This window comes from Hemicordylus capensis, chromosome 3 (genome assembly GCF_027244095.1).
Source record: "Hemicordylus capensis ecotype Gifberg chromosome 3, rHemCap1.1.pri, whole genome shotgun sequence".
In the NCBI taxonomy this organism is placed as follows: Eukaryota; Metazoa; Chordata; class Lepidosauria; order Squamata; family Cordylidae; genus Hemicordylus; species Hemicordylus capensis.
Window position 1 is genome coordinate 91,864,653 of NC_069659.1, and position 12,495 is coordinate 91,877,147.

General features: G+C 44.1%; 1 protein-coding gene across 5 annotated transcripts in view; it reads right to left on the minus strand.

Annotated features, from left to right (window-relative positions):
• Positions 1-12,495, minus strand: part of KCNJ6 (potassium inwardly rectifying channel subfamily J member 6) — a 232,815-nt gene that overhangs the window by 154,956 nt on the left and 65,364 nt on the right. For 3 of the 5 annotated variants that reach the window (XM_053306587.1, XM_053306589.1, XM_053306593.1), the window contains exons 1-2: positions 3,233-4,591; positions 3,063-3,113 (exon numbers count right to left, since the gene is read on the minus strand). The exons of the other annotated variants lie outside the window; for them this stretch is intronic. In XM_053306587.1, coding sequence (XP_053162562.1) covers positions 3,063-3,087 — 25 coding nt within the window. In that variant the 5' untranslated portion in view covers positions 3,088-3,113; positions 3,233-4,591. Of the gene's footprint in view, positions 1-3,062; positions 3,114-3,232; positions 4,592-12,495 lie in introns of those variants that run through there. 5 annotated transcript variants of the gene reach the window in all.

A 12,495-nucleotide genomic window follows, 5' to 3' on the forward strand; every position in this document is an offset into this window, starting at 1 on the left:
CGGTGGACAAGTCCGACTGCAAACCGGTCCGTGTATACCCCTAATTAGGATGTCAGCCAGTGTATTTTAGGTGAAGAGAACTAGGGATGTAGGAACTGGGCCCGGTTGAAACCGAGACAGCTTGGAGCTCTACTTGTAAAGGGGAATCTAGTGAGGATTCCCCTTTACCAGAAAAGGGGCAGGATGGGCTTGCTTAAGGGTAGAGTGGGTGGGAGGGGAATAAGTAAGTACTTACAAATACCAGCTGTAGTGCCTGGGGGGGTGGGGTAGGGTGGAGAGACGGTGGCTCCCCCTACCTCCCCCAGAGTAGGCAGGGCCGAGGCGGCCTGATTCAGGCTTCTGTGCATGTGTGGAGGCCATTTGTGTGACTATACAATTTGCGTGTTCACATAAATTGCCACAGCTCATGCGCGGAGGTCACTCAAATAGCCTCCATGCATGCACGGAGGCCCGAACCAGGCCACTGCCAACCCTGTCTACTTTGGGAAGGGTGGGGTGGAGGAGCTGCTGCCCCCCCATGATGGTGGCACCACAGGGACTTGTAAGTACTTACTTTTACTCCCTTCTTGCCAGCAAGTCCCCCTTCCCCTTTACCAGTATTGTTCTGAGCTTATTGAACTAGCTCGGTTTGAACTCAAACCGAGTCCGGTTCGACCAGGCACAAAACCAAGCTGGGCTGGGTTGGCTTGAATTTGGCCTGGTTTTGAGCAGAACTGGCAAAACTGATTTTGTGCACATTCCTAAAGAGAACCTGAAGGTAAATAATACTTTTTGATCAGCTTTTGACTTGTGGATGATATATTTTGAAATTCGTAGGCACTTTGCAGTGCAACAAGGGAGGGGAAATATGTCCATTTTGCCTGTTTACCACAGAGCAGTAACCATAAGGATTCATACAAGAGAGAACTTGCTCTCACAGAAACAGCTTTGGCTTTGGCGATGTCAGGAAGGAATACCAATTCATTCAGGTCGTAGCAACAGTAATATATATGCTTTGTGATGTCACAACTGCTCATGTAGTTTTGGCTAGGGCTTGCATTCCCCACTGCCCTGGAGACATTCTGTAGTTGATATCAGAGGATGGCAGGGACAGCATATACATTGTTGGGGAAGTTTTAAAACAGCACTACATGTGTCTGTGCATCTCATTTGGTTTTCAGCAACCTCTCATCACTCATCAGTGGTAGGTAAGGGACTTATTTTATTTAAAACATTGCTACCCTGTTTGCTTGCAATGGGTGTTGAGGTGGGCTGCTATGCTATGAACATGTTTTGCTCCTGTTTGCAGCTCCTCCCCCAGAAAATAATCAAAGGCTTTTCACAGGGAATGAAAAAGATAGCAAAAAGCACTCCCTGTTCTGGCTCAGTCCTGAAGAGAATACAACAGCTTGAATGTAACATGCTGAAAGCAAAACTAAGAGCTCAACTTGTTCAGGCAAAAACTAATGTTTCAGCTGAATTACCTTCTAAATGCCACAATTTTAGATGGTGGTTCTAAGATTGCTTGCATCAGTGGAGCTGCATTAACTTCTGTGCAGTTTCACTGGCTTATGTGGTTTTAGGACTGTGCTGTCTTGCAAAGGGGAAAAAATGGTTAAATCTTGCCTTAGGAATATTTTTCTCTAATTCCTAGTTTGTTCTCTTTAAAGGAGAGTCCTGCTTGATATGGATGTTAGCCTAGTGACAGTAATTGCACTGTTCTATCAAAGATCCCTTATTATTGCAAGCTGTCCTTAATTCAATCAAGCTACATTTCAGAATAATTTAATCCTCATTTGGGAATTCCCCTTCTTGTTCATACAAAAGAGAGACACATCTCTATCAGAAATACAATAGTCATATTAATTTTTCTGGGAATGGAAGACAAAGAACCTTCCACTAAGATTTGAGGCAAATTTTTAAGCTCCTTTAGCTTTTTGTGAATCTCTGAGCTCAACCTCATAAGATTAATATAAAACAAGGGTTATTTAAAGTAATGATGGTGAATTGTCTTTACATTTTCCCTGAACAGAATTATATACAAGGAAGTTCTATCGGGATCTTGATAGCTTAATATGAGCCCAGTCTCACAAGTACTCCGATCCAGGATCTTGATACCAGAACTCACCTTCCCTAGTGGTAGCCATATTTGGAGACTGTTTTGCTCTACTACTGAGGTTCACTTCAGTTAAGGTTTCATATGCCAGGGATGCCTGGCGAACATTTTAGTTTATAGGTTTTCAAAAATGGAGGATAGGTCTTTAAAGGACAATCAAACCACACGAGACAGTGAGAGCTCTAATTAAGGAGTAACTCTACCTAACATATTGGCAGAGGAGTTAAGAGATAAACAAAGCTTGGAGCTAGCTAACTCATCCATTACCACAAAGAGGATTTGAACACCTTAATAGCCATTATTACATATTGGTCAAATCCTCAAGCCAACTAAGAGGTTTTCCAAAGGTCATGGCATCATTATGTGGCTCATGCTTTTAATCTTTTCTACCAGATTAATTTCTGGTACATCGTTAATTGATTATTTACTTCCATTGTACAGCATTATAGGCTGATGTCCATTGATCTCCTTCAAAAATGGCTTCTTGAGGAAACATCCGCATTGGCTTCTTAGTCAAACCTTCTCCTCAATTAATGATAATAATATTTATACAATGCTTAAAAATGCCCAAACCTAAGCACTTTTCATGCATTTTGAAATAATTCATCAGTGCTGGTAAGATTTATTTTTTCATAACTCAATGTTGCTGAATAAGTCAACTGTTGCTGCTTCTAAGAACGTATAGACTTTTCTTACCACACTGGGTTTCTATAACCAGCCTGCATCCATTCTGAATTGGGAGACATACTCCCACACAGCTTTGAGCCACTGAACCTCTCATTTTAGAAACTAGTCACTGCACACATAACTGTGTGCAGGATGTCAGCCTTTGTGAGGAGAGACATGAGTCACATTATGGAAGTGAGAGTGAAATAAAACTTAGCTGAATGTTGTTTCTGTAGGGAGTATTTCCCCCCCTAAATAAAACCATTTGAAAAATGAAGTTGAACTTCCTATTTGTACTCACTCATTGACTCTGTCAATTTGGCCATCTCTCTCTCTTTTTCTTGAGCTTCTCCTAGGAGGAAACAAACAAACAAACAAACCCCAAATAGATGTATAAACCACCTTTGGATGGAGCTGAGGGAACAGTGTATGTGACTATGTTTTGTCTATCAATTTTCATTGATTTGTTACCTTTATATACCCCACACCTTCTCCAAGGAGCTCAGATGATTCCCAAGTGGTCTCTTGTCCAGGCAGCTTATGGGGCCAGGGCCTCAACAACAGAACTGAAACATGTGCCTCCAGACTAGGAATTTGCATTCATTCAGGACTAACAGTAAAACGTAAGGAGCAGGATCCATTTTGTTCTGTGTGGTATCTGCCCAACTCAAGCACAACTGGCCACAACCAGTCCTGAGAGAGCAGCACTTCACCTAGGCTTTCTGGTCTATTTTGTCTGCATCGTTGCCTCAGCCTCAGTTTCAATTCCTGCCTGTGCCACTGCCACAGAGGGGAAGGCAAGAGAGCAGGGGCAAATGGACAGCCTAAAGTGTCTGGTCTCAGGCACATTCTGGCCATCTCAGACATGTCATTGCCAAAATGTCTATGAATGGCTTCCTCAGACATGGAAGCTCCAATTAAAATGGGAAGGGATTTTCAGAAGAGAAAGTGAAATGGCCACATATGCTATTTTCATTCTGTCCGGTTGGTTTGGTTTAGTTATGACTATGGGGGCAGGTTAAAAGTGTTTCAGATCCTGCTTGCTGCTTTGCTCTCTGTGAATTATAGATATATTTTCAGTTCTGTTTTGCCTTTTCATTCTATAACTGCATTTTTCTGAGTTGCAGTCTTTCGAACAGGCTTTTCTTTGCATTTCCACTTCAGTTTCCCCTTAGCTGAATATTGCCCCCTGGCTTCCTACTTGCCCATTTGTTTACTTTTACCAACATGTTGAGGGCATGTTTCTGTGGGTATCACAGCCCTAATCCCAGTGAGAACAAGTGGCCCTTTTTAACTGGCTTGTTCTCACTGGCAGCTGGGGTGGGCAGTGAGTGCTGGGAATGGGGTGGGGAGTGACCAAAGTGGTGGTGGTGGGTGAGCAGAGGGACAAGTGATGAGCAAGGGGCCCTGCTTTGGATTTTGCTCCCAGGCCACCTCCAACCTTGCTATGCTACTGGGTAGAAGTACTGCAAACAGGTTCGAATTCAGACTGGTTTGAATTCAAACTGGTTTGGTTCGAAGGTTCAAACTTGGACCAAACAGGGAATTGCATTGATAATGCCAGTCTGAGTCTATCGAACCAGTTCAAAAAGCCTCGAATGCCAAGCCTCCATTTTAGGTGCTAGTGGCCATTTTGTGTCATTTGTCTTGCTTGATTTCATTTGCCAAGCTCCTGCTTCAATGATAGATGCCTCTGGCTCTCTGGTAGGCTTTCCTGTGGTGCCAGTCCTGGAGAACTGGCTCCATATTGACCGGGGGGGGGGGGAGAGCAAAGGTATGGGCTCCAAAAGGAGGGAGTTTCAAGTTCTATTTAAAGGCAAGCCCCTGACCCTGCAAAAATCACTCTTGCTGCTTGCTGTTGTTGCTGGCTGCTGCTGGCGAGAGAGTCTGGCTCTGGCTGCAGACTTCTTGTGGTGGTGCCTGCCTGCCTGCCTCTGTTCCTGCCTCTGTGACCCCCCCCCGCCCCAACTCCTCCCTCTTCTTCAAAGTAATTTTCCCTGGCTGAGTGTGTGTGTGTGTGTGTGTGTGTGTGTGTGTGTGCCACTGTTGGATTTTTTTCTGAGTGACTGACTGACTGTCTCTCTCCTCTCCTGCTCTGTGCCCACTGCCAGGGGGCTTGGGGGGGGCACAGGCCCTTTGATCTGAGAGGCCTTTTTGGCCCATTTCCCCCTGGTTCACACACACCCTGCCCCCCCTTCCTTCTCACTTTTTAAACTGACTGGCTGCTGCTTTTCTGGGCTGAGTTGAAGAGTCATCAGCTCAGCAGTCTGATTTGCTTTATTTCATTTTGGGGATTTTTTGGGGGTGGGGCGGTGTTCCTTGTTTTCTCTGGAACAGGCACATTTCTTTAACACTTTTCCTACTGCACTTAGCACACCATCTGCTCCAGACTCCAGTGCAATGGCTGCTTCCCCTCTGTCCTCTTGTCCTCCCTTCCTTTTTTCCTAATCTATTCCCCAGCACATTTTCCCCCACCAGCCTTTTATTTTATTTTATTCCGTTTTTCTTTTTTAATTTTTTTGGGTGGGTGGGTTTCTGGAAAGCTGCCCATTCTGCCCTTCCCCCATCTAGGCTATGCCTGCCTGCTGCCAGCCTGCCACTGGTCAGGTAAGGTCTCCCCCCTCACCAGTATGTGGGGCAGAAGATTCTTCAGGACAAGGGGTAAGTGCTTTTTTTTTTTTTTTGGTGCCACCTTTGTCCTTAGCTTTAATTAAAAAGGGCCGCCTTTCTTGTTTGGGTTGGGGGAGGTATTTTTCCTGTGTCTTTAAAAAAAAAAACTACAACAGGTTATCTATTGTTTTCACAGGTTGTTTCTTGTTTTCACAGGTTCCCCCTTAGTTGCCTCCTGTTGTGTTTTATTGTTTTGTTGTTGTGGGTGGAGTGTGTTGGCAGGTGCACAGTTTAACTTAGGGGTTTTTTTTAATAGGGTTCCCCCCCTTTTAATTTTTTCTTAATTGTTTAAAAAGCCCACGCCCACGGGGGTCATGTCTGAGTGCCGTGTGGCAAGCAAGTCTCAGCAGGGTGGAAAGCAGAGGCAAGAGGGGTCCCCAAGCTGGTGTGGGAGGCCAGGGTGGGAGGCAGAGAAGACACCAGCATGGGGTCCCAGAGGTCCCCATTGGCAAGGTCTTTGCCCCAGGTGAGGTGGTGGCGTGAAGGCTCTCCTATCTGGAGGAGACTGCTGCCACTGAGCCAGCAGGTCCATTGATGGGTGCAATGGCTGCTGCCCTGCATGGGGCCTGGCAGTGCGGGGAGCTCTCCTGCCAGGGAAGCTGCTTCTGTGGTGGGGATGGAGGGCAAGGGCTTGATGGCTGGCAGTGCAGCCAGATTTTCATTCCCTCTTGCCGCCACCCCCCCCGCTCCTCTCGCCACTCAGTGGGGGACCCCCTGATGATGCCCAAGTCATGCCGGAGTCCAGTGCTGGCTCCTCTCAGTCTGGCTCAGAGGAGGAAGGGTCAACGCTGGGCCCTTCTTCTGTGCAGGGTGGAAGGGGAGAGGGTGATGGCGGTGCTAGGGGACAATGCAAAGAGTAGGAGTTTCAGTGCAATGAATAGGAGTCCCTCCCCCATTCATAAGTAGAACAGTGTGTGACCTAATTTACTGTGAACTCTGAGTCCACAGAGTTCATAGCAATTAAGGTCACAAACTGTTCTTTTTCTGAATGGAGGAGCAATTCCTATTCATTGCATTGAAACAGGCTAAAATCTTTTTTTTTAAAAAAAATTAAAAATCCACGAACTCCACCAGCTTGGGGTTTCAGGGGGTGTTGTGGCACAATATACCTTGCCCTCAAACCTGCTTTGGTGCCCAGGCACCCCCCAGGGAGGCAGATGGGGCATCCTCAAATCCCTATTATTCCTATGGGAGAAATGCAAAAAATGTAAAAATCTCCAGAAATTCATCAATAATTGCAGGAGTGTCTGATTGCTTTGGGGGTTGGTGGGTGGTAAGCACCCATCCACTGCTGCGCAGATTTGCACACTTGGAGTTGATGCTTCCCTGCAATGCCTGTAATTTTTTTAGAGTTTTATTTAAAATTTATTTCTCATTAATTTAGATAGCAGGTGGTGTCTGTATGTCCTTTTCATTATCCTGTAAAATGGATCCCTTAACAGCTTTATACCTGAATATGGAGAGGTCCTCAAGAATTTGCAAATATCATGTAGATTTCCAGGGAAATTACAGTTATAAAGCAGGAGAAGTGGGGGTGGTTCCCCCTTTGAAACAATGTGTAACAAAATGGACTAACAGAAGAAAATAGGCTGTTTTGGTGATATCATAAACATGTGCCTCATGAAGGCACACAGATGTATGTATGTACATAAATAAATAAATAAATAAATAAATATTTGCATAGGAAAACAAATGGAGACAGGAAGCCATTCCTTCCAGTACACACCGGTATTCCAGACTGTTTTGTGACTAATGAGGAAAAAAAATGCCAATTATTACATCTTTAAAGTCTTCTAGAATATTATTTTCTGAAACCTTTGGGATTTCATTTTCTAATCTCTGGTTTGTTATTATCTTCAAAGCAGAAGCCTTCCAGATATGGATATTAGTATAGCTATAGTAATTGTACAGTTCTGTCAAATTTGCAGTGGGGGAGAAAATCTTTCTCTTCTTTAAACATACTCCCCATGATAGTTCTTTGTCTGTAAGGGCAATTCAATGCATTTGGCAGCTTGAGTGGGTGGCTTATTATCTGAAAACATAACTGAAGCACTGAAAGTTACCATATATATTTTTTCTCATTTCTGTGGTACATAGTGGTTTGTTTGTTGCACCTAACCTTTCCTCGCTTGTCATTTGTTTGTTGCGTTACAAATACTGTTCAGCCGGGGTTGGGGGGTGGGGACCAACAAAAATTCATATTCTGACCCTGGGCTTATTGTTTTAGTTTTATAGTTCTCCTATAGATCATTTTGTGGAAAGGTCTGTGGACCAAATAAGTGAATGATTTAAAAAATGATATAGATCATTGTTAGTGGGAAAGAACATTTAGTGTTTGTTGACAGTGGATGGTATCCGGACCTTTCTGTTGGCAGAAACTCCTTCCATGAACAGAAGGAGAGTTGTGCTCACCCAAGTGGTCCTTGGGTGAGCAAGGGAAGTTGAGCACTGAATTTGTTAATTTGCTGAACACACACAGAGTCACACAATAAACGCGCGCACACACACACACACACACACACACACACACACACACAGACACACAGTCACACAATAAACTAACAGCATTCATCATTAGCTATAGCCTATTCTACAATCCCTTTCCCTTCCTACAATCTCAGCAAATACTGATAAAAAAGTTAATTGACCCCCCCTGCCCACCAGTTATTAATGCTTGAAACTGCAGGGCTGGATGAAAAGAAGCTGGGACGGAGCAGCAGCCACCCTGCCCCCTGCTGAAAATAAATCCAGAAAACAGAAAAAATAAAATTTGCATATGAAATGAGACCCAAGATAGAGTAGGACTCCAATATTTGTTGCTAGCTTTTTTTGTGTTAAACCATGCTCAGCCACGTGCTCAAGTAACACATACACAGCAGGGATATGCAGCAACATTTTGTTGTGGGCCCACAATTGTTCATTTTAATTTTTTTTCTCTGTGCTGGGTTTTCTCAAAATTCCCAACAGCAACCTTGATATACAGAAATGTTGGAGGGAAATGTAAAATACTGCAGGTCTGTTCAGCAACAGGAACAGACTGACACGGTATTTTGATAAACTGCAGTGTTGGACAAGGGAAGGGGATCTGCCCCTGTATGTATCTTCATCTTATATTTATGTACATTTAGTGTAAGGGGACAGAGTTTATATTAATGAATGTAAGGAGTCTGGTAGCATCTCAAATAGGGGCTCCCAGCATTCAGGTTCTAACTTCTTCCCTCATAGAGCACTACCAGTGCTCAATTGCTACTACAAATCTGGCAGACAGGCCTTCAAGGACGCCATCTGGACAGCCATACCTGCTTCTCCATGCATCTAGGCAGCTGACCCCAAGGGCCAGTTCACCAGGTCCTATAAAACCCTAGCCTCAGGGCTTGTTCTTCAGTCTGACCAACTCATCTCTGGTTTGAGGATACTGCTTAAGTGCCTTCTCCCTTTCTCTGGCTGCTTGCAAATTTTGGCCCCTGCCCGGTTTTGACTATGGACCTGCCTCTTGCAGCTGTGATCACTGTTTTGCTGCTCTGTAGCCTGAATGCCATGTTGCTGAACCACTCTATCACTCCAGTCTTCAGCTGACCTGCCAGGATATGTGCTTCCCCAGTGGTCAGTGAGGTCTGGAACTCACCCATCGTCTTCTCCAGGAAAAGAGTGTTGGGCAAAGCCTGGCTCAGTATTGCTGCTTTGGCACACAAGCTGTTGGTGGCAACACGGAACAGCTCAAGTGTCAAATCAACCTCAGAAATGAGCTTCCAAGTCACAGACTCACAAGCTACATCTCCTTGCCAGGGAGTGGATGACTGCCTTTTCATCCTGCAGGCACTGGAGCAAGAGAAAGGTGAAGTTCCACCGGATCTGAACATCCTGAGGGATCAGGTGCTCAAATAGGTGGAGCTCAAGCTCCCTCTCCCAGATCATCTGCCTAACTCTCTCTCTGGTGGAAGTGGCCTGCTGTCTTGCGGCACTTTCCCAAAAGAACAGCCATGGCAGTGGTGCTAACATGGTGTGGGTGGCTCATCAGCTCCCGTTCGAACCATTTTAACAAATGAACTGGACCAGCCAGGCAGTTCTGTTGAACCGGTTCATGAATCGGCAGTCTGGTTTGAATTCAGTTCGAATTCAAACCAAACAGTGGAAACCAGTTCCATGCGCACCCTTAGCTTTTAAAGATCGTTCAGAAACTTCAGCTGGTGCAAAATGGACTTTGCTGTAATGGTCTGTGGCTACAGACAATAAAGTTACTACTACTACTTCTACTACTACTATGCACTTTGAGGAGCAGGACATTGTGTTCATGTGATGCCAATTCTATACAAACTACACTGGCAACTAGTTTATTCTGTGCCCAATTAAAAACCCTTTGTGGCCAGGTCAGGGACCTATTTACTTTAATGTTCATTCATATGAAACTGCCCGGGTCTTGTGACTAGTCTCCCAAGCCCTGATTTTTGACCCACATTTGGTGCAAATATATTGACAGGAAGAGCCTTTTAGGTGGTGGCCAGTGTTTCCTCTGAGGCATGCATACACAAACTTTTTTAAAATGTCTGCTCAATTAATTTTAGATCCCGCTCAGGTTGAATCTGTTGGAGATGGACTTCCAGTGCATCGACCTTTTGCATCAACTCTCCTAATGGCCACTAGGGCATTGGGAGTAGAGATAGTGAGTAAGGGTCTCCCTAACTGTTCTACCTGTCTCTACTCTATGACCCCCTGATATAACTCTACAGGCATTTCCTGTGTTGAGTCCGAATCCCTTCCTATCCTCTTTAAGAATAGATGGAAACATCTATCTCCTCCCCTACCTATTCATTATGTAGTTCTATAGATCAGGGTTAGGTCTTTCCTATCCAAAGTGTACTTCACCAATAAATATTTAGTATTTAGTTCTACAAGAATCTCCATGTGTCTTCTACGATTAGCTGCAACAACTAAATTCTGCAACTATTCTGTAACGGGAGTGGGTAGCTTCTTTAGTGCTCTGCTAATTAACTGGGGGATAAAAATTATAACCCCCAACTGAATCAGAAAGGCACCACCATGAATATATGCGTGCACACACTGCCTTGATATTGCCATCCAGAACAAAACTCATTCCAAATACAGATGAAAAAATTAGAAAGAACACTGGTCTGGTGGCAGCTCATTTTTGGAACTCCCTTCCTAAGAACTCCTCTTAGGAAATGTCCATCAAGTCTCTTCCCTCTCCACTTTTAAGTGGGCAGTGAAAACCTGTCTCTTTGAAAAGCTTTTCATTGCTGATTTTAACTGGTACTGTTCAATTTTGTTATTTCTTTTTATTGTTTTATTCAGTAAATTATTCAATATGTTATATTGATTGTTTTATTCATTTAAGTATGATGAAAGGACTTGTCCTGAAGGGTAGCATATAAACATTTAAAATATGTTTTATTATTTTATTTTTATTTATAAAAAATAAATGATACATAAAATAACTCAAGTCAAGGTCCTATTTAGAACATCATCTCTTTCTGTCAACAGTATATGAGGAAGAGGAAAGGATAATAGTGCTGAAAAAAAGGAAAAATATTGGGAGACCAGCATTCTGTCTAAAAAACTAGGAAGACACAAAGAAAAAAAGAGGCAAGGAAACAAAGCAAATAATTGGCTATATAGGAACTAGGAAGCAAGGCCATGTGTGCTTATAGAGTTTAAGCATGCTTTTCTTGACCTTTCTGCACTGGCACAGCAAACAGCTGCCTCTCTTTCTCCTGACATCCTTTAAACCTTTGTCAACAAGAACCATGGCCCTAAAGTCATGTTTTCTTAGGTTTTACATACCAAGTTCTTTTGGTTTGTCACCACATATCTTTTAAACTGATTATCATCCTTGTAGAGATCCATTCACACATTATGTTGAACACTCATCTGAGTGTACAGTGTACAACACAGGTACAGATCTGTACACAGGTACAGTTATTCCCATGTTTTGTTGAACTCAGGTATATCAGTACACTTCCTGTGTGCACAATGCATTTCAGTGGCCTCTACCCAGGTTCACTTTTAAAATGAATGCAGGTACAATCATTCAGACAAACACATGTAGCAATGTTCAGACATCTGTACACACATGCAACATAATAAGGCTACTCACACGATGATCCTGGGTTGGGGAGGGCAAAGGCAGAGTCCAATTTACCTTCCCCTCAGACAATTCCTGCACTTTTCTTTGGGTGCACAGCTGCATGCTCATACGATCCACGTTGCTCCCGGAAGTGTGGATCTCCAGAGGCTGGGACGACATGTCGTGGCTTCCCAACATCCACAATGCACCATGCAATGATCACAGCGCTTTGGGGGATACCCCTGTGAGATGGGCACCCTAGGTGCAAGCAGCCTGAGCAAACACATAACCCTGGTGCCAGGGTTAAGGGCATGCTCCTGCCCTTAACCTCAGCTAAAGGCTGGGCTTCCAGTGTGGTTAGGTGGGTGGGCAGTGCCAGGATCTATGCAGAGCCTGGCGCTACATACGAGCAACCTTACCCAGGCTGGGCTGCCCTAGCCCAGGTTAGGCTGCATGTGAAAACAGCTTTATGTCTGAATAAGGTTTACTTCTTCCCTGAAATCAAAGTATACATCATTTCTGTGTATTCCCTCATGGTAAATGTACACTTTGTGGTGAACTTACTTGAATGCAAGTTAAAAATGTGCTTGTTCTTGTTATGTTTTATCTAGGTTTATGCTTATTCATAGAAAACAACAACACAAAATGACACATTCGTCAGTTAAAGGTAGCAAAGGCTTGGAATTCTTCTTGTTTTAGCATTATTCATCATAAAACATACCCACCTTCATACTAGAGACTGGCTGACATCCAGCACAGCAAATATGTCTCTGTAACACTGTGCTGCTATAGTGTTATGGGCTGCGGCACCATTCGAAGGCAGAGTCAGAGCTGCACAAGAGGGCAGTTGTACAAGTAGTGCTTCTGCAGTGGGGAGTGGAGAAATCTGCTGAAGCACTGCCTGCTCACCCACCCCATTTGTGTACCTCCAACCCTGCTTTTGAAGGGCACAGCACTCAGCCTCGCAGCACAGTGTTATGGG